Here is a 22,453-nt window from a genome sequence, read left to right as displayed (position 1 = left end):
AAATAAAGGTGTTTTACGAAGAAGCAGAACTTGTGTTTACTTTACAGCAACTGAGAAACTCAAACAATGGTAGTAGAGGATGGTTGCTAGTTCCAGGTAAAGAGCTGCAAGTTACAACTTTTGGAAAAAAAACCAAAAGGAAAACTTCACTCAAATTCTAAATCAACAAAGGAGAAACCAAGGTTTGATTTGGTGACGAGGGTCACTCTGCTACCACAGTGGACTGGATGGGGCACGTTTAGCAGGGAGGCTGAAGGGAGAAAGCTTTAGCACTTATCAGCCAAGTTTCTATCAAGGTTACAAAATTATTGCAAACATTTACAATAAGCTCATGGACAGCTGATCATCTGACACTACAAGCAATGAGACAAGAAACCTGCTATAAACAACAAGGGAAATAGTTATATTTAAATTGCTATAATTTGACTTGTGTTGCTTTAAAAAAAAATCATTAACCTTGAAAAATTGGCACAGATTTCCACACACCAACAGGTCCAAGGCTGGCAAACTGGCCAAAAGAACATTCCAAGAAAAACAGGGGTAGTCCAGCAAATGCCAACATGATTATGTAGGGAATAAGAAATGCACCTGAAAAATATAGCAAAGTTTAAAAAGATTGTATGGATGGTCAGGCTGCTTCATACAATTTATGGCTGAACATTAACAACTAAATGGACCTTTTTGTTTTAACACAGGGATTAATTGTCTTTGCAGGAAACAGTTACTGTCCACCGTTTTCTTATTATAAAACAATTGCAATGAACATTCAGGCTCTTATCCTACTGATTTACTCCCAACACCCCTGTTCCTTTCACTTGAGAATCTCAAACATCATCAGGTTGACACAAAGTAAATATTCTATTTCAGAACAAGATGATAGTTTACATGGAACACATTGCAGAATCATTCCTGGAAATGAAAATGCAATCTGTGCCCCTGGCAGAAACTGCTTCCCTTAATTTTTCACTAAAAATCACGAGTTTGAAAGCAGTTAAAAGATTATTATAACAAAATTCACTATTAGTTCAGGTAAGCAGTCAAGCGAGTTCAAATCTCCAGGCAGTGTAAATAACAATGTAGTGAAATAAAGTATTCCTACAATTTGTCAATGGAAAATTTAAAATTTAATAGATGAGATTTTTTTCTTATCTTTTGGATGTTAAGAAAGACTGAAATGCTGCAGTAACTAACCTGCCTGGATTTGTAAATGTCATTTAAGATGCATTTACCTTGACAGGCCCTTTATTATTAGATGCACTTCAGTTAATATGCGTACCATTGACCAGAAACTCAACTGGACTTGACACAAACAGTGGCTACAAGAGCAGGTCAGAGGCTAGGAATATCGTGCTGAGTAACTCACCACCTGACTCCCCAAAGCCTGTCCACCATCTACAAGGCACAAGTCAGGCGTGTGATGGAATCCTCCCCACTTGCCTGGACAGGTGCAGCTCCAACACTACTCAAGAAGCTTGACACCATCCAGGTCAAAGCAGCCTGCTTGATTGGCACAACATCCACTCCCCCCCCCACCGCCACTGAATCTCAGTCACAGCAGTGTATACTACCTACAAGATACACAGCAGTAATTCACCAAAGATCCTTAGACAGCATCTTCCAAACCCATGACCACTTCCATCTAGAAGGACAAGGGCAGCAGATACATGGGAACACCTCCACCTGCAAGTTCTCCTCCAAGCCACTCACTATCCTGACTTGGAAATATATCACCGCTCCTTTGCTGTCACTAGATCAAAATCCTGGAACTCCATCCCTAACGGCATTGCGGGTCAACCCACAGTATGTAGACTGCAGTGTTTTAAGAACACAGCTTACTACCATCTTCTCAAGGGCAACTAGTGATGGGCAATAGTCCAGTCAGCGATGCCCATGAGCCATGAATGAATTTTAAAAACTTTCACGTTCTTTGCAAGTGAGGTACCCAAGATAAATCATCAAATTTCTTACAAAAACAGTTTAAACATTTTGTTATTCCTCCACTTCACAAATCTAGAATTTCACTTAAGATTTATGTGGTAGTTCTATTAAAATTGTAGAGTATATAATGCATTAAGTCTTCTTTACTCTGTTACTTTGAGTGGAAAATGGATGTGAGTATAAGCTGCATTGTACATCTATCTGTTTTCTACTATAAACAGGAAACAAGAATTTATACCCCTCCATACCTTCATGCAGGACAATCCAATCAGAAGATGAACATTAGACAGACATTAAATGCAGTGATGTATATTGCTGGGAAGTTTCTGAGTGACCTAAAGTATGTGCATCGTGTAGGAAGGGAAGTTTACGGGACAGATTCTCTGAATAATTTAAAGGAACTTTCCCATCTTATGGGCATCGTTTGCCCATAAGTTGGAAATGGAAACCTGATCTGAAGGAATATATGTAAGACAGCTTGTTTTCTTCAGGTAATTATATATTTACAGACTTCCTGTAATCTGATTTCAAAGGGTGAGACTTGGATCTCATGTTGGAGGAGCTTCTCAGCAGCTATTTCTTGTTGCACATAAAGTGGAGAGAGAATAAAGGAAACGGTAGAAACTTCTGTCTGCCATCTCCAAATTGATTAAGCTGTCCCTGAGATAATGCAGGGGTTCAACAACTGCTGCCAAGCTGACAGAAGTTCATACTTCTGATTTACAAGGAAATTCAGTACATGATTTAAGTTAATCAGGGAATTGCTCACCTTGTAAAATTCACTATCTAACTGAATCAAGTTATTGCGGAATAATGTCATTTTTGCAGGTTTGTCATCAATTTCCTTCAATCAGTTTTGTGATTGTGATGAACATCTGATCTGAGCAGATATCCTCAACTTATAAACCTGAACCCAGGGATAATTGAGAATTTCAAATATTGCACACTGGACATATATTTTAAAGAAATTCAAACTGAATAATCAATTCTAAAAACCAGCCAATGCTCATTGGGTTTTAAATACCATCTGTTAGAAATATCACACTTTTGACTATAAACACTGAGAGTTTTTGTGACATGTCAAGCTTTTTTGGAAATTTGAATCTCCTTACTTTTCCTGAGTTTGCCAGTACACCTCAAGAAGAGACTGGTGGATTAATCTCTTCATTCATTCCTCCTTTGTTTCATGAGGATGCTTCTTAAACCTTCACTAGAATTTCAAGGTAGGGCACAGTTCAGAGGTGCAATTTCTTATACCAACATTATTCAAACCTATATTTAGTACTGCAAGTGGTTCATTGAATTTACTGCTTTTTTTATAATTCAATGAATATTCCCTTTAATTTCTGCCTTCTATTTTGAATTCAATAAGTACCTCCTCCATTTTTGTAAGCCAGGTAAGGGAATCTCCAGACATTGCCCAGACCCACAGCATAACCGATCAGTGAGAGCAAGTAGTCAGCCTTCGAGGACCAGTTGCCTCGATCCACATTCTCGTCATTTTCATCCACATGTTCATTGGTGACAACCTTGGGGAAAGAGAGGAAATGGACAACTTAGAAATTAAACTTTCTCAGTCTAGAACTCAGAACAGAAAACTGGTTTCACCCACAACAGAGACACTTTGTTCTTCATTTAACAGTGTAATTGGCTTGTAGTTTGATACACCCTGAGCACCACAGATTCTGCAATTCACAACAAACAAAGTCGTCAAATTTTCAAAACCTCTCAGAGTTTAATGTAAGTTTACTACTTACTCACTGTGTCCCCTGGGAGGTGATTATTCTTTGAAAATCCAGGTAAAGCTATCTCTCGTCCATTTTTGGACAATAAATAATTCTTCTGTTTATTGGGGGTGAGATGGAAAACTCGAAGTTTTTGTGCAAAGATCTTCTAACTTTGTACTGCTCAGACTGGTGTCAAGAACTAATCAGCTCCACAACAGGTAATGACTCTATCAGTCAAATCCCAGCTTCTTATATACAATTTAAAAGGGGAAAAGCTCTATTTACTCAGCACATGATGACATCCAAGTTCTGTGTTATTTCTACTATTAATAGGTTGATCTGCCAGCTAAAATTATTTAATTATAGGTATTTGTATTTGTTCCAGAATAGTCAGGCACAATTCTGCTTCTATAAGTTTCGCAAAGCTAATTTCTTACAGGAACAGCATCAAGTATATAATTCCATGAATTATTCCATGAATCACAGCACAGCAAAGGAAGAACTGTATTTGCTTAAAGAAGTTATTGAATGGCGGGGCAGGCTCGAGGGGCTAGATGGCCTACTCCTGCTCCTATTTCTTATGTTCTTATGTTCTAAGTGACAGTTTATTCTAACATAGAAACTGAAAGGAAATCCACTAGTGCCTGAGATCTTTGTACTCTTTTAAACTTTAAACTCCTGTTGTGTTCCATTTATTTTGAATCTCCCGGCTTTATCTTCAAGTAATCTCACATCTCCACAAGGTGTACTGGGGAAGTTTATGTTGTGTCACAGGATGAGCAGTATAGTTGCATTCTTAACTCTAAAGATCTCCTTATCATATTGTCAGTTATATTAGTGGACATTGTTCAGTTAATTTGAGGTTCCTTAAGTTAACCCAGTTATGGGTTAACAAGGCAAAATAGAGAATGGTACACCAGATGTTTCATCACTAACATCAACAGTAATTTCTAATGGATTGTGTAAAGTATTTTGTGTTTAATGGAAAGATTTAATTGGGTTTAACAGAGTTCCAAAATTCTGGTCTTTGAAGTTGGTTCTTGACTGCTCAAATTATAACATTTTCAGACTGAATCCCATCTCCAAAATCTTTATCAGGAGTGAAATGATTGAAGAAACAGGCTGTGTCATTTTAGTAATGAAGAAAGAATGTTTTATATTTTGGATTAATATCGTACTGATCTGTGTTTTTAGTAGTTTTATAACGTACCCGTCAGACATTGGTGTCTGAACTGAAACTCGCAAAACCAGTATGTCCAGTGGATCAGGAATTTCCCTGAATCTTTTCCAGAATATATTTTCTCATTATATAACACCATTTTATGTATGATAAGGATGAGATCCTGCCCCTCTCTTCAACAAGGCCACAGAGATTAAGGATGCATGTGAAATGTCTAGTAAAATAAGATCATTGTAACCTTGAGTGGCATGAAGCACGACACTAATTCCATGAATTATTCCTCAATATAAACAAAATGCTAAAAGGCCATAAAAACAGAATTTCCAGGGTAAGAAATTAAACATTCATGGTTGGCCTGAACTTCTCCAAGGCGGCCTTCACGACACACGACAGCGCAGAGTCGCTGAGCAGAAACTGATAGCCAAGTTCCGCACACATGAGTGAGGACGGCCTAAACCGGGATCTTGGGTTTATGTCACACTATCAGTAACCCCCACAGCTTGCCTCCTGGACTTGCAGAATCTCACTGGCTGTCCTGTCTGGAGACAAAACACATCTCTTTAACCTGTGCTTAATGCTCCCTCCACTCACATTGTCTGTTTCTTTAAGACCAGGTTGGCTGTCGAGATTCACATTCTAATCAGTATTCTGCAACTTGATTTTGTGTCTCTGTATGCCCTGTTTGAGAGCAGATATCTACTCCATCTGAGGAAGGAGCAGCGCTCTGAAAGCTAATGGCATTTGCTACCAAATGAACCTGTTGGACTTTAACCTGGTGTTGTTAAAACTCTTACTGTGTTTACCCCAGGCCAACACCGGCATCTCCACATCATGGCCTGAACTTTCACAGAGGTGACAACTAAAAGGCAGGCTTTGAGGAGTGCCTTAAAGGATGAAAATGATGTAGATATAGGGATGGTATTTCAGAGTTTTGCGTCCAGGCAATTGAATGCACAGTCACTGGTGTTAAAATTGGTGTTGCTCAAGACGCCAGACTTAGAGGAATGCAGATATCTTTGGGCTAGAGGAGATTACACAAAGCATGAATTGGGATACAGTGAAAAGTATTGTTTCATGTGCACTATGCAGACATACCGTTCATAGATCAAATAGGGGAGAAGGATAGGATGCAGAATACAGTGTTACAATCATAGCTGCGGTGTAGAGAAAGATCAACTTAATATATAGTAGATCATTCAAATGTCTGATGGCAGCAGGGAAAAAGCTGTTCTTGAGTCGGTTGGTACGTGATCTCAGACTTTTGTATCTTTTTCCCGACGAAAGAATGTGGAAGAGAGAATGTCCAGGGTGCATGGGGTCCTTAATTATGCTGGCTGCTTTTCTGAGGCAGTGGAAAGTGTCGAAGGGGTCAGTGGAAGGTTGGCTGGTTTGCATGATGGATTGGGCTACGTTCACAACCCTTTGTAGTTTCTTGTGGTCTTGGTCAGAGCAGGAGCCATATCAAGCTGTGATACATTCAGAAAGGATGCATTCTATGGTGCAACTGTAAAAATTGGTGAGAATCCTAGGGGACATGATGAATTCCCTTAGCCTCCTGAGAAAGTAGAGGGGTTGTTGGCTTGCTTAACTATAGCATTGGCGTGGGGGGACCAGGACAGGTTGTTGGTGATCTGGACACCAATAAACTTGAAGCCCTCGACCATTTCCACTTCATCACCGTTGGTGTAGACAGGGGCATGTCCTCCATTATGCTTCCTGAAGTCGAGAATTCATCAGATTCTCTATCTCTTTCCTCTACTCCGGCTCTTCAGATCCGACACACTACAGTGGTGTCATCAGCAAATGGAGTTGGAGCGGAATTTGGCCATACAGTCATAGGTGTATAAGGAGTATAGTGAGGGGCTGAGGACACAGCCTTGTGGGGCACCGGTGTTGAGGATAACTGTGGAGGTGGTGTTGCCCATCCTCACTGATTGCGGTCTGTGGGTTAGGAAGTCTAGGATTCAGTTGCAGAGGGAGGAGCTGAGCCCCAGGCCACGGAGTTTGGAGATGAGTTTTGTGGATAATGTTGTCGAAGGCTGAGCTGTAGTCAATAAATCTGACATAAGTGTCCTTTTTATCCAGGTGTTCTAGGGTAGGACCAGGGAGGTGGTGTCTGCTGAGGATCCATTGCAGTAATAGGTGAACTGTCATGGATCCAGGCAACCTGGAAGATCAGAGTTGATGCATGCCATGACCTTTCAAAGCACTTCATAATGATGGCTGTCAGAGCCACTGGGCAGTAGTCATCAAAGCACACTGCCTGGCTTTTCTTTTGACAGCAAGGATGAGAATATCAAATTCTAGACATTGCTTGACCAGGTGTAGGTCAGTGAGCAAAGCATGAGTTCAGACATGGGCAGCAGAGTGTTGGATGACTTCAAGTGTAAGAAGGTAGAATGTGGAAGATCATCCAGGAGTGCATCTGAATCTTCAAACCCAGAGATAACAAAGCTATGAATGAGGGTTTCAATGCTAAATGAGCTGAGATAGGAGAAAAGTTGTGTAATGTTGCAAAAAAAGTTTTGGATTGGGGGAGAGCAGTGTTTAGTAAAATAAGGCAGGATCTGGCCAAGGTAGATTGGAAACAGCTAGTAATTGGGAAATCTCAAAAAAGCAGTGGAAGGGAGGGAAATTCAAAGGAAATGGGGAGGGTACAAGTCCAGCATGTTCCCTCGAGAGTGATAGGAAGGAGTAACAAGCTCCGAGAACCATGGACCAGAGATATTCAGGATACGATGAGAAAGAAAAAGGCTTTTAGCAAGTACAAGGGGAGCAAATCAGTGGAGGTATTAGTGAAGTATAGAGTGCAGGTTGGAGCTCAAGAAAGCAATTAGGAAAGTTGAGGGGGTATAATAAAGCTCTGGCTGGTTAAAGTAGGGAAAATCCCAAGTTATTTTACAAGTATGCCAATGGAATGAGGATAGCCAGGGAAAGAGTTGTGCCTGTAGGGACTGAGGGCAATTCCTGATGAGTGCTATGTACAGGGCCCCTAGCAGTAGTCAGGATGTGCGGCAGAAAATAAATCAGGAGATAGAAAAGGCAAATAAAAAAAGGCAATATTACAATAATCATGGGGGACTTCCATATGCAGGTGGACTGGGAAAATCAGGTAGGTAGTGGATCCGAAGAAAAATAATTTGTGGAATGTCTGAGATGGGTTTTATTTAGAGCAGCTTGCGACAGAGCCTACTAGGGAACAGGCAATTCTGGATTTGGTGATGTGTAATGAGGCAGACTTGATTAGGGAACTTAAGGTGAAGGAACCCTTAGGGAGCAGTGACCACAATATGATAGAATTTACCCTGCAGTTTGAGGGAGAAGCTGGAATCAGATGTCACAGTAATACAATTAAATAAAGGTAACTACAAAGGCATGAAGAAGGAGCTGGCCATGTTGATTGGAAAGGGAGCTGAGCAAGGAAGACAGTGGAACAGCAATGGCAGGAGTTTTTGGGGATTATTCGGGAGGCACAACAGAAATTCATCCCAAGGAGGAGAAAACATGCTAAGGGAAGGACAAGGCATCCATGGCTGATGAGGGAAGTCAAGGACAGCATAAAAGCAAAAGGAAAAGCATAGAAAGTGGCGAGGGTTAGTGAGAAGCCAGAGGATTGGGAAGCCTTTAAAAGTGAGCAGAGGACAACTAAAAAAATAATAAGGCGGGGGGGGTGGAGAAAATGAAATGAGTGTAAGCTAGCTAGTAATATAAAAGAAGATAGGAACAGTTTTTCCAATATATAAAAAGGTAAGAGGGGCAAAAATAGACATTGGACTGCTGGAGAAGTAATAGGAAACAAAGCAATGGCAGAGGAACTGAATAGTTACTTTGCATCAGTCTTCACAGTGGAAGACACCTGTGGGATGCCAGAGCGCCAGGAGAGTCAGGGGGCACAGGTGAGTATAGTGGCCATTACTAAGAGAAGGTTCTGGGGAAACTGAAAGGTCTGAAGGTGGATAAATCACCTGGACTGGATGGACTGCACCCCAGCGTTCTAAAAGAGATAGCTGAGGAAATTGTGGAAGCATTGGTGGTGATCTTTCAGGAATCACTGGAGGCAGGGAGGGTACCAGAGGACTGGAAAGTAGCTAATGTAACACTGCTGTTTAAGAAAGGAGGGAGGCAGCAGACGAGAAATTATAGGCTGGTGAGCCTGACTTCGGTCATTGGCAAGATTTTAGAGTCCATTATTAAAGATGAGATCGCAGAATACTTAGAAGTGCATGATAAAGTAGGACTGAGTCAGCATGGCTTTGTCAAGGGGAGGTTGTGTCTGACAAATCTTTTAGAGTTCTTTGAGGAGGTAACAAGGAAGTTAGATAAAGGAGAATCAGTGGACGTGATTTATTTAGATTTCCAGAAGGCCTTTGACAAGGTGTCGCATAGGAGATTGTTAAATAAGTTACGAGCCCATGGTGTTAAGGGTAAGATCCTGGCATGGATAGAGGATTGGCTGACTGGCAGAAAGCAGAGAATAAAGGGGTCTTTTTCAGGATGGCAGCCGGTGACTAGTGGTGTGCCTTGGATCAGTGCTGGGACCACAACTTTTCACACTAAACATTAACGATTTGGAAGAAGGAACTGAAGGCACTGTTGTTAAGTTTGTAGATGGTACAAAGTACGTAGAGGGACAGGTAGTATTGAGGAAGCAGAGGGGCTGCAGAAGGACTTGGACAGGTTAGGAGAGTGGGCAAAGAAGTGGCAGATGGAATACAATGTAGATGTGAGGTTATGCATTTTGGAAGGAGGAATGGAGGCATAGACTATTTTCTAAATGGGAAAATGCTTAGGAAATCCAACACAAAGGGACTTGGGAGTCATTGTTCAAGATTCTCTTGGTTAACGTGCAGGTTCAGTCGGCAGTTAGGAAGGCAAATGCAATGTTAGCATTCATGTCAAGAGGACTAGAATACAAGAACAGGAATGTACTTCTGAGGCTGTATAAGGCTCTGGTTAGGCCCTATTTGGAGTATTGTGAACAATTTTGGGCCCTATATCTAAGGAAGGATGTTCTGGCCTTGGAAAGGGTCGAGAGGAGTTTCACAAGAATGATCCCTGGAATGAAGAACTTGTCGTATGAGGAACAGTTGAGGACTCTGGGTTGGTACTCATTGGAGTTTAGAAGGATGAGGGGGGGGATCTTATTGAAACTTACAGGATACTGTGAGGCCTGGATAGAGTGGATGTGGAGAGGATGTTTCCACTAGTAGGAAAAACTAGAACCAGAGGGCACAACATTAGGCTAAAGGGACGATCCCTTAAAACAGATGAGGAGGAATTTCTTCAGCCAGAGAGTGGTGAATCTGTGGAACTCTTTGCCGCAGAAGGCTATGGAGGCCAGGTCATTGAGTGTCTTTAACACAGAGAGAGATAGGTTCTTGATTGGTAAGGGGACCAGGGGTTATGGGGAAAAGGCAGGATAATGGGGATGAGAAAAATATCACCCATGATTGAATGGCAAAACAGACTCGATGGGCCGAGTGGCCTAATTCTGCTCCTATGTCTTATGGTCTAATCTGTGGATGGAGTCAAAGGATATTGGTAGGGTGTTGTGGCCAAACGGGCCACCTAAAATGGCAATTTATAAAGCACTCTGGGACAACTGGGCAAGAACTAAAACGACAGACTGCAGCCCAAAAGACAGAGATAAACAGGCTGCAACTCAGACGACTGAATACACAGGAAATAGGCCATCCCAAAGACAATGGACACTTTCTGGTCAAACATACTTGTTTACCTTAACCCCTTATTTGGGAGGGAAGTATGTGACCTATGTGCCTCCAGCACCTACAGGCATGGCCGTTGGGGACACACCCAGAGATCGGTGTGGCAGCACTTGATTGGACTCTTATTGATCTGCTGGAGACAATACACATCTCTTTAACTTGTGCTTAACCCTCTCTCCACTCACATTGTCTGTACCTTTAAGACTTGATTACCTGTAAAGACTCGCATTCCAACCATTATTTTGTAAATTGAGTTTGTGTCTTTATATGCCCTGTTTGTGAACAGAACTCCCACTTACCTGATGAAGGAGCAGCGCTCCGAAAGCTAGTGGCTTTTGCTACCAAATAAACCTGTTGGACTTTAACCTGGTGTTGTGAGACTTCTTACTGTGTTTACCTCAGTCCAACGCTGGCATCTCCACATCATGGGGGAGGTGCCAGAGGACTGGAGAACAGCTAATGTGGTTCCGCTATTTAAGAAGGGTTGTAGAGATGAACCAAGGAACTACAGATCAGTGGTAGGGAAACTATTGGAGAAAATTCTGAAGGAGAACATCTATCTTCACTTGGAGAGGCAAGGCTTGATAAGGGATAGTCAGCTTGGCTTCGTTAGAGGGAGGTCATGCCTCACAAATTTGAATTTTTGAGGAGGTGACCAGGTGTGTACATGAGGGTAGTGCAGTTGATGTAGTTTATGTGGCTTTCAGCAAAACCTTTGACAAGGTCCCACAAGGGAGGCTTGTAAAGAAGGCAAATGCACATGGGATACAGGGTAACTTGATAAAGTGGATTCAAAATTAACTCAGTTGCAGGAGACAGAGGGTGATGACAGAAGACTACTTTAGTCACTGGAAGTCAGTGTCCAGTGGCATACCACAAGGATAGAAACATAGCTACATAGAAGATAGGAGCAAGAGGAGGCCATTTGACCCTTTGATCCTGCTCCACCGTTCATCACAATCATGGCTGATCGTCCAACTCAATAGCCTAATCCTGCTTTCTGCCCATGACCTTTGATCTGTGCTGGATCCCCTATTATTCGTTATTTATATAAACAACATAGGTGACTGTGGAATAGGTGGTGAAGAAAGCATATGGCATGCTTGCCTTCATTGGACGGGGCATCAAGTGTAAAAGTTGGCAAATTATGTTAGTTATATAAAACATTGGTGAGGCCACATTTCGAATACTGCGTCCAATTCTGGTTGCCACACTACCAGAAGGACGTGGAGGCATTGGAGAGGGTACAGAAAAGATTTACCAGGATAGAGGGTATTAGCTATGAGGAGAGATTGAATAAACTGGGACTGTTCTCCCTGGAAAGACAGAGGTTGAGGGGTGACCTGATAGAAGTTTATAAAATTGAGAGGTATAGGTAGGGTGAACATTTGGAAGCTTTTTTCCAGGGCAGAAATGACAATTACAAGGAGGCACAGGTTTAAGGTAAGGTTCAGTGGAGATGTGCGGGGAAATTTTTTTTTAAAAAGAGGATGGTGGTGTGGATTGGAATGCATTACCAAGTGAGGTGGTTGAGGTAGATACATTAGTGACATTTAAGACTTATCTGGATAGACGTATGAACAGATGGTGAATAGAGGGATACAATCAGTTGGTCTAGATAGGACAACGTGATCAGCGCAGGCTTGGAGGGCCGAAGGGCCTGTTTCTGTGCTGTACTGTTCTTTGTTCTTTGACTAAGTGGGAGGGGGGGTAGGATTATTAAGTTTGTGGATGACACAAAGGGTGGCCAGATGGTTAATATTGAGGCTGTGGGCCCTATTCTACCATCAAGATGCACCTGTTTTCAGGCGCAGAAACTTGGTGAAGTCGGGCGTGAGGTAAGTAGTGCGATCCACGGTTGCCTCTGTGCCCGTTCCTTTACCAAGCAGCTAAGATGGCCGCAGTCAGGCCTGCACCTGAAACGGGCACAGCGGCCATTTAAATGCCCTTGTTTGCATTTAAATTGACCGAATGGGCTGGACACCCAAACTTACCACCGCGTTCACCTGTCCAGATTCGGCGCGAAACAAACCTGATCCGCAAAAGTCTCAACACCAGGTTAAAGTCCAACAGGTGTATTTGGAATCAGGAGCTTTGGGAACACTGTTCCTTCATGAGGTGACTGTTGGACATTAACCTGGTGTTGAGACTTCTCACTGTGCCTACCCCAGTCCAACGCCGGCAACTCCGCATCAAGGTCCGCAAAATATCCATTCTGGCGCTCCAGCTTCTCAAAACGTAAGTTTCAGCGGCTCTGACTGGGATCGGCGATGGAGGGAGCGGGCGGGGGTGTCGGACGAGCGGGTCAGGTCGTTCTCGGGCGCGGGGGCGGGGCGGAGAGAGGCGGGAGCGGGTCAGATCGTTCTCGGGCGGGGCGGGGGTGGAGGGAGGTGGATCCGATCACTCTGGGGGGCGGGGGGGGGAGGAGGTGGGGCAGATCACTCTCTGGGTGGGTCAGATCACTCTCGAGGGGGGGGGGAGGTGGGTCAGATCACTCTGGGGGGGGGGGAAGGAGGTGGGGCAGATCACTCTCTGGGTGGGGGAAGGAGGTGGGGCAGATCACTCTCTGGGTGGGTCAGATCACTCTGGGGGGGGGGGGGTGGGGTGGGTCAGATCACTCTCTGGAGAGGAGGGAGGTAGGTCAGATCACTCTTGGGCGGGGGGGAGGTGGGTCAGACCACTCTCTGGGAGGAGAGGGAGGTGGGTCAGATCACTCTCTGGGGGGGAGGGAGGTGGGTTTGATCACTCTCAGGGTGCGGGGGGGGGGGGGGGGAGGTGGGTCAGACCGCTCTGGGAGGGAGGTGGGGCAGATCACTCTCTGGGTGGGTCAGATCACTCTCGAGGGGGGGGGCGGGAGGTGGGTCAGATCACTCTCTGGGGGGAGGGAGGTGGGGGGAAGGACCTTGGCATGTTTGCCCATAGATCTCTGAAGATGGAAGGGCATTGTAGGGTGATGGAAAAGGCACTTGCCTTTATCAATTCAGGCATAGATTCCAAAAGCAGGAAAGTCATGTTGGAGCTGTATAGAACTTTGGTGCGGCCACAGCAAGAGTAACATGTGCAGTTCTGGTTGCCACATTATAGCAATGATATGATTGCACTGGAGAGGGTGCAGAGGAGATTCACAAGAATGCTGCCAAGAATGGAACATTTAAGTTATGAAGAGGTTGCTTTATTTTCATTGGAGCAGAGAAGATTAAGGGGGTGGCCTGATTGAGATGTACAAGATTATGGCAGCATGGACAGAGTGGATAAGGAGCAGCTGTTCCCTGTAGTTGAAAAGTCAGTCATGAGGGAACGTAGGTTCAAGATGAGGGGAGGAGGTTTAGGGGGGATGTGAGGAAAAACTTTTTTATCCAGAGGGTGATGATGGCCTGGAATGTGCTGTCTGGGAGGGTGGTGGAGGCAGGTTGCCTCACATCTTTTAAAAAGTACCTCAAGCATTTGGCACATAATATTCAAGATCATGGGCCATGTGCTGGTAAATGGGATTAGGTGGGTGGTCAGGTTTTTCTTGTGTTAGTGCAGACTTGATGGGCTGAAGGGCCTCTTCTGCACTGTATGATTCTAGGTGGAAATAGACGGTCTTAGTGATGGCATGATTGAGGTTGGATTTTTATCTTGGGGTAAATTTTACACCGAGGTAGTGAACAAACTTGCTTCATATCAGATTGTTGCCAGAGACTTTCTATGCATAATAATGATCCTGGAGTTATTTGTCAGGCTTACTCAGTTTTAATTACTTGCTATAGATTATTTGATGTTTGGTATCATCCTCTGGCTCGATTATGACTCAGGAGTTCCAGGGCAGAACTTAGTGATACTGGAATACATTAAGGTACAAAGATCTGCACCCAAATCATATTTCATTTATTAAAATTATTGGAAGATCATGTAGGTCACATATGAGACAACAACCTTCATATTTGAATTCCTATATCTACAGTCTCGAAGAGGGAGCACTAAATTACAAAAATTCAATGCCAGTACTTATCAAATAACTCAATAGAGTCATCTTGCTCAATGATGTATTTACACAATTTATTTAGACAATGTATGCAATATTGAACATACCTAGAACTTCTGAAAATGCTTTGACAGCAGATTGATCTTGTGGAAGGAAGGAGATAAGCCAGAGAAGAAACACCAACAGGTCTAAGGCATTGAGTAGACCAGGCGAAGGTTAGTGTATTAATTCAGCCAAATGCCAGTTTCCTGTCAGGAAAGGCCCTCTATTGTACACCTAGAGAAGGGCCACATCCACAGCTTACAGCTCGACCATCTACACATCGCCCACATCTTCAGCCTTCATACCTTCACTATCTGGTGGGGCTAACATGGAGCCAGTATTGAGCTGAGGGCTGACACTGGCAGTGGCCATCTTCATGGCTGTGGTGAGATCTGCTTGGGCATGATCTCCCTGGCTCTCTGATTTCTGTGGGGCAAAATTAGCTGCCTAGCTGCTTTGTTTCCTTCAAGTGAAGAATTTCACTCGACTCGATGAAGAATTTCGGTGTTTTAAAATTGGCCTTTATTTCTAAGAAGTAGCAAGGGATCTCTGCTGTGCCACGTCAGCTGGTGGCATAGAGAGCATTGGATACATCATACAGACAGATATACTTCCAGATTCGATTACAAGTAATTAGTATATACAAATCAGAGATGAACATTTGCATAGAAGTTATCTATATCCAGTCACAATTATCAATTAGGTTTACATCATGCATAAGGTATGAATACAACTAACCAATCACAACATGTACACATCTACTTGATTATAATATCCAATCAGTGTAAAGGCTCATACATGATACCTAGACTGATTTACCACTGGCTACAATTTGATTTATTATTGTCACATGTATTGGTATCTCATGAAAAGTATTGATTCTTGTGCGCCACACAGAGAAATCATACTATTCATAGAGTACATAGGGGAGTAGGAAAGGAGAGGGTGCAGAATGTAGTGTTAGTCATAGCTAGGGTTTAGAGAAAGATCAACTTCATATAAGGTTGGTCCGTTCAAAAGTCTGATGGCAGCAGGGAAGAAGCTGTTCTTGAGTCGGTTGGTGCGCGGTCACAGACTTTTCTATCTTTTTCCTGATGGAATATACTCATTGGAATTCAGAAGAATGAGGGGAGATCTTATAAGATTATGAAGGGGATAGATAAGATAGAAGCAGGGAAGTTGTTTCCACTGGCGGGTGAAACTAGAACTAGGGGGCATAGCCTCAAAATAAGGGGAAGAAGATTTAGGACTGAGTTGAGGAAGAACCTCTTCACACAAAGGGTTGTGAATCTGTGGAATTCCCTGCCCAGTGAAGCAGTTGAGGCTACCTCATTGAATGTTTTTAAGGCAAGGATAGATAAATTTTTGAACAGTAAAGGAATTAAGGGTTATGGTGAGTGGGCGGGTAAGTGGAGCTGAGTCCACAAAAAGATTAGCCATGATCTTATTGAATGGTGGAGCAGGCTTGAGGGGCCAGATGGCCTACTCCAGCTCCTAGCTCTTATGTTCTTATGTTCTAGGAGTGTCAGGGGTGCATGGGGTCCTTAATTATGCTGGCTGCTTTTCTGAGGCAGCGGGAAGTGTAGATGGAGTCAATGGATGGAAGCTGGTTTGTGTGATGGATTGGGCTGTATTCACAACCCTTTATCGTTTCTTGCAGTCTTGGACAGAACAGGAGCCATATCAAGCTGTGATACTTTCCATGGTGCATCTGTAAGAATTGGTGAGAGTCGTAGTGGACATGCCAAATTTCCTTAGCCTCCTGAGAAAGTAAAGGTGCTTGGGCTTTCTTAACTGTAGCATCAGCATAGGGGGATCAGGACAGATTGGTGATCTGGACACCATGAAGCTCTTAACCATTTCCACTTCATCCCCGTTGATGTAGACAGGGGCATGTCCTTCACTACACTTCCTGAAGTTGATGACTATCTCCTTCGTTTTACTGAGATTATTGTCGTTGCACTGTTTCACCAGATTCTCTATCTCTTTCCTGTACTCAGTCTCATTGAGATCTGTCCCACTATGGTGGTGTCATCAGGAAACTTAAATAGAATTGGAGCAGAATTTGGCCACAGTCATAGTTGTATAAGGAGTATAGTAGGGGGCTGAGGACACACCATTGTGGGGCACTGGTGTTGAGGATAATGGAGAAGGTGTCATTGCCTATCACTGCTTGCGGTGTGTGGGTTAGGAAGTCTAGGATCCAGTCACAGGGAGGAGCCGAGCCCTAGGCTACGTAGTTTGGCAATGAGCTTTGTAGGAATAATGCTGTTGAAGGCTGAGCTGTAGTCAATAAATAGGAGTGTGAAATAAGTGTCTTTGTCATCCAGGTTTTCTAGGTTGAGTGTAGGGCCAGGGAGATGGCATCTGCTGTGGCGATAGTGGACCCAGACAATCTGGGAGGCCAGGGTTGATCTGTGCCAGACTGAGCTTTCAAAGCACTTCATATTGATGGCTATCAGAGCCACTGGGCAATAGTCATTAAGGCACACTGCCTGGCTTTTCTTTGATGTGGAGATGCCAGCATTGGACTAAGGTGGGTACAATAAGAAGTCCAACAATACCAAATAAACCTGTTGGACTTTAACCTGGTGTTGTGAGACTTCTTACTGGCTTTCCTTTGGTACAGGGATGATGGTTCTCGTCTTGAAGCTGATAGTGACCTCAGATTGGTGTAAGGAGAGGTTAAAGATGTCTGCGAATACCCTGGCGAGCTGGTCAGTGCAGGATCTGAGTGCTCGTCTGGGTACACCATCTGAGCCAGTCGCTATTTGTCCTTTTAATATAACAAATTGTGTCTGACTAGTAGATATCAATTATCCTCCCTGTGTCCAAGGCCCCTCATGTTTAATGAGTTCTCAAGCTTGGGAGGTTCGATAGACAAATAAACCCTTATGTTCAAGTTGCAAATAGCATTGCCTCCCCATGTTACCTTTAAACCATTTAGTTGTCAGAACAAATGATGGAGCAATCTCCCATTGTTTTATAGTCTGAAAGTTGTTGCCTTTGGGGAGGCAGTGGCACAGTGGAATTATCACTGGACGAGCAATCCATAGACCTAAGGCAAAGTTCTGGGAACCCGGGTTTGTATTCCACCATAGAAGATGCTGAGATTTGAATTCAAAAGTAATTGAAGGTAGAAGATAGAGACTGGAAATCAACCAACAAAGAATCTGGAATGAAAAGGCTAATGATGACCATGAAACTGTGGTCGATTGTTGTAAAAACCCATCTGGTTCACTGAAGTCCTTTAGGGAAGGAAATCTGTTTTCCTCACCTGGTCTGGCCTAGATGTGAGTCCAGACCCCATCAATGTGGTTGACTCTCAAATGCCCTCTGAAATGGAGGTTAGTTAGGGATGGCTGCACAGTGGTTAGCACTGCTGCCTCAGTGCCAGGGACCCAGGTTCAATTCCAGCCTCAGGTCACTGTGCAGAGTTTGTACATTCTCCCCATGTCTGCGTTTCCTCCGGGTGCCCCGTTTTCCTCCCACACTCCAAAGATGTGCGGGTTAGGTAAATTGGCCATGGCAAATCCTCCCTCAGTGCCGGGGGGACTAGCTAGGGTGAATGCATGGGATTATGGGGATGGGGCCTGGGTGGGATTGTGGTCAGTGCAGACTCCATGGACCGAATGGCCTCCTGCTGCACTATAGGATTCTATGATCTTCTCTAGCCCTGGAATGCAGTGATCAATGCGTCAAGAACATCCACCTCTCTTTTTTAGACATTGGCTTCCTCTTCACATACTTGTTAAATTCTACTAATATTAACTTGAATGTGATCTGGTGAATAATTCGACTGATGCTGCTTTCTCTCCTACACTCCCCACTTCACTCAATATCATTCAAAATAACATCATGCAGCATGGCACAGTGGTTAGTATGACTGCCTCACAGCACCAGAGACTCAGGTTCGATTCCTGGCTTGGGTGACTGTGGAGTTTGCATATTCTGTGTCTGCATGGGGGCTTCCTCCCACAGTCCAAAGGTGTGTGGGTTAGATGCATTGGCCCTGCTAAATTGCCCCTTCGAATTCTGAGATGCGTAAGTTAGAGGGATTAGTGGGATAAATATGTGGGGTTACAGGATAGAGCCTCGGTGGGATTGTTATGGGTGCAGGCTCAATGGGCTGAATGGCCTCCTTCTGCACTGTAGGGGTTCTATTCTATGCATGGACTTAATGTTCTCCAGTTCTCCATTTATCAGTATTTATCTTACGATATTCCTCACCAGGTTCACTTGCCACGAGACCTTCAATTGTTCCCATCCAGATTTTTTTACCTTTTCACTATAATTTTGCTCATTTTTTGACAGGTACTGGTGTATTTAATTCTGTCGCAATTGTTTTGAAATCGGCTTCTTTATGGAGTCAGTGCCTTGATCATTTAATGGTGTTGCTTCACTCTACTGGCCTCCCTTAATCATTTCATGCCATGTTTGCCAATTAATGTACATGTCTGTGACCTGCTCCTCAATGCATTAGTTACTTTGCACGTAATTCATTTGCACGCTAATGCAGTATCTCAATATTATGTCAACAGATTCTTGACTCATGTGATCTTCTCAAAAGATCTTAGTGTTTGCTGATCTCTCCACGTATGGTCCCGATGCTTTGGGTGGTAGCCAAAATTTCAAATTTTGTTTTCTTAAAAACAACATTGACATGGACACGAACATCACGCAGAGAAAGCTAACTTACTAGCCCCATCTATACATTTCATTTGCTAGAATATACATCAGTGCCAGCTTGAAATATTTCATTGAATTGCACCCAATATACCAATTTCCATTTGCTGTTTGATTTCCGGTCTCTATATTCTCCCCTCAATTACTTAATCCTATTCAGTTTCCTTCATAACATCCTTAAAAAATAAATCAAACATTTCTATTTGATTCCAGGCAGTAACATTTTGCTCGCTTGTTCTTTGTCATAAATTACATCATTTTTAAAGGTAACCTACTAACTGCACATTTTTCCTATGTCAGAATTGTCCCAAATTCAAAGTGTTGGCTTTCAAATGTCCTTTAATGCCTATCTCATCTCTTCTTCTTCAAAAAACTTTATTCTTATATCTATCAAAACCACCTAAACTGTTTTTTTTGCCTTCTTAAAATCCCTTTAAATGTATTTTTTAAATTACCATTGTTGTTCTCATTATCCATCAAATAGATTCCACCTTTAATTTGGTTCTACTCTGTTCAACTATTGCCCATCCTGTTCTTGGCTCTCCATTCCACTCTGTCGCAACCCATCGACAAACAGTCACATTGGCACCCTTCTAATGGCCCTTCCTCATTTCTCATCTGCACATCACATACGTTCCTTAAGTTCAAATCCCACTGGGTTAGCTCATTCATTCCTAACGATGATGATCTGCCTATTTGTGGTGAGCAGTAAGCTTTTCCTTAAAGTTGTTTAATAGTGATGAATGCGAACCTCGCACTCCCTCATTTATCCTGTCTTTTATAACTCCTTACTAGATGCCTTCCCCCTTTTACCAGATTTGGAATCAGGTTGACTATTGCTGTAATGTTGAAAGTCTACAAGAAAATTCTCCAACGCCTTGAAGCTACTGCAAATCTGTTCCATTTGCAGTTAGCTGTCACAAAAATCCATCTTGCTTGGGCAGAATGGGTAACTTCATCTGAACGTATTTGACAATTCAAAACCTTAATCTTGTAGTTCCAAATTGCTGCAAAAATAAATACATCTTCAGCTGTTAGGTTTTTTAATTCATTCATGGGACATGGGCATCACTGACTAGCCAGCATTTATTGCCTATCCCTAGTTGCCATTAAGATGGTGGTGAGCTGCCTTCTTGAAGAACTGCAGTCCACGTACTGTGGGTTGACCCACAATGCCATCAGGGAGGAAATTCCAGGATTCGGACCTAGCGACTGTGAAGGAACGGTGATATATTTCCAAGTCAGGATGGTGAATGGCTTGGAGGGAAACTTACAGGTAGTGATGTTCCCATGTAAATGCTGCCCTTGTCCTTCTGGATGGAAGTGGTTGTGGGTTTGGAAGGTGCGGTCTAAGGATCTTTGGTGAATTGCTGCAGTGCATCTTGTAGATAGTACACACTGCTGCTACTGAGCGTTGGTGGTGGAGGGAATGGATGTGGTGCAAATCAAGTGAACTGCTTTGACCTGGATGGTGAGTGTTGTTGGAACTGCTCCCATCCAGGCAAGTGGAGAGTATTCCATCACCCTTGACTTGTGCCTTGTAGATGGTGGACAGGCTCTGTGGAGTCAGGAGGTGAGTTACTTACCACAGTATTCCTAGCCTTTGACCTGCTCTTGTAGCCACTCTCTTTATGTGGCAAGTTCAGTTGAGTTTCTGGTCAATGGTAACCCCAAGGATGTTGACAGTAGAGGATACACCATTGAATGTCAAGGGGTGGTTGTTTGAGTGTCTCGTTGGTGATGGTCATTATCTGGCATATGTGACACTCACGTTACTTGTGACTTGTCAGCCCAAGCCTGGATATTGTCCAGATCTTGTTACATTTGAACATGGACTGCTTCAGTATCTGAGGAGTCGTGCGCGAATAGTGCTGAACATTGTGCAGTCATTGGCAAACATCCCCAATTCTGACCTTTTGGCAGAGGGAAGGTCATTGATGAAGCAGCTGAAGAGTTCTTGAGAATACCTCAGTAGTAAAGAATTTGACACTAGTGACGAAGGTTGGAGTAACCAACGGCTCGTAAGGTGAAGGATCGGGAAGTTTATCGTGGACCGTCTGCCAAGGTACACAGTGCAGAGTAAAAGGAAACCCTTGGAGGGTGAGTAGGCCCATGGGGGTAAGAGGGTGTCGTGGTGGGTTGGATGGACTCAGGTGCTGGGTGACCTCATTCTGCTGATCTTTCTTAGCATGGTTGGAAGTAAAACATTCTGCGTCCTGAGGAGATACTGCGGCCGGAAAACCGGCTAAGAAGCTGTTCCAGGAATTGTGTGAAGTATTGGAGGGGCACTTCATGGTGAAACCACTGCTGACTGTGGAGCATTTCTAGTTTTACAAACGGGATTAGATGGAGGGTGAGACCATTACCAAATTTGTGATGACCTCAAAAGCCTCGTAGAGCATTGTGACTTTGGGGTTTTCTTGCGCTACAGCACCGGCTTGTATTTGGCCACCAGCAGGAAGCAATTCAGTGAAGACTACTGTCAGAGTTGCAGCTGGAGTTTAAGGCATTTGAAATTGCAGTCTCCATGGAATGGACTGACAGAGGCAGCTCATTTATGCACTAGTACGAGGGTGCACAAGGTGGCAGAGACACCAAGAGTTAGTTACTGCCTGAGGAATGCCACCATTGTGGCCAAATAGGTCACATGGCATCCAGTTGCTGTGTGAGGGGAGCTCAGTGCTGGAACTGTTGGAAGAAGGGTCACATTGCCCAAAACTGCAGAGCACCAGTGCCCTAGGAGAGTGCAAAGCGAAAGCGATCAGGGTCGAAACCAAGGAGAAAATGTCAAATGACCAGTGTAGATTAGGACAAGGAATCATAGAATCCTACAATGCAGAAGGAGGCCTTTCGGCCCATCGAGCCTGCAGTGATCACAATCCCACCCAGGTCCTATCGCCATAACCCTACACTTACCTTAGCTAATCCCTCTGACATTAAGGGGCAAGTTAGCATGGCCAATTCACCTAATCCACACACCTTTGGACTGTGGGAGGAAACCAGAGCACCCGGAGGAAACCCACACAGACATGGGGAGAATGTACAAACTCCACACAGACAGTGACCCAAGCTGGGAATCGAACCCAGGTCCCTGGTGCTGAGGCAGCAGTGCTAACCACTGTGCCACTGTGCTGCCCCTGTGGGGTTGCAGACTGAAGACACAGTTTAAACTAAACACTCCCTCAGT

The 22,453-nt window shown here is 43.7% G+C and overlaps 1 protein-coding gene across 1 annotated transcript in view; it reads right to left on the bottom strand.

Moving 5' to 3' along the window:
• LOC144493140 (sodium- and chloride-dependent neutral and basic amino acid transporter B(0+)-like) overlaps positions 1-21,668 on the bottom strand; it is an 80,528-nt gene extending 58,860 nt beyond the window's left edge. Inside the window, exons 1-5 of the mRNA XM_078212041.1 lie at positions 21,633-21,668; positions 7,044-7,117; positions 3,551-3,623; positions 3,314-3,467; positions 457-588 (exon numbers count right to left, since the gene is read on the bottom strand). Of these exons, the coding sequence (XP_078068167.1) occupies positions 457-588; positions 3,314-3,467; positions 3,551-3,623; positions 7,044-7,117; positions 21,633-21,668 (469 nt within the window). The remainder of the gene's footprint in view (positions 1-456; positions 589-3,313; positions 3,468-3,550; positions 3,624-7,043; positions 7,118-21,632) is intronic.
• Between the last annotated feature and the right edge of the window lie 785 nt (positions 21,669-22,453).

The sequence above is a fragment of the Mustelus asterias genome, chromosome 4 (assembly GCF_964213995.1).
Source record: "Mustelus asterias chromosome 4, sMusAst1.hap1.1, whole genome shotgun sequence".
Classification (NCBI taxonomy): Eukaryota; Metazoa; Chordata; class Chondrichthyes; order Carcharhiniformes; family Triakidae; genus Mustelus; species Mustelus asterias.
Note: the sequence above shows the minus strand (reverse complement) of the source record. Positions and strands in the feature narration are given on the sequence as shown.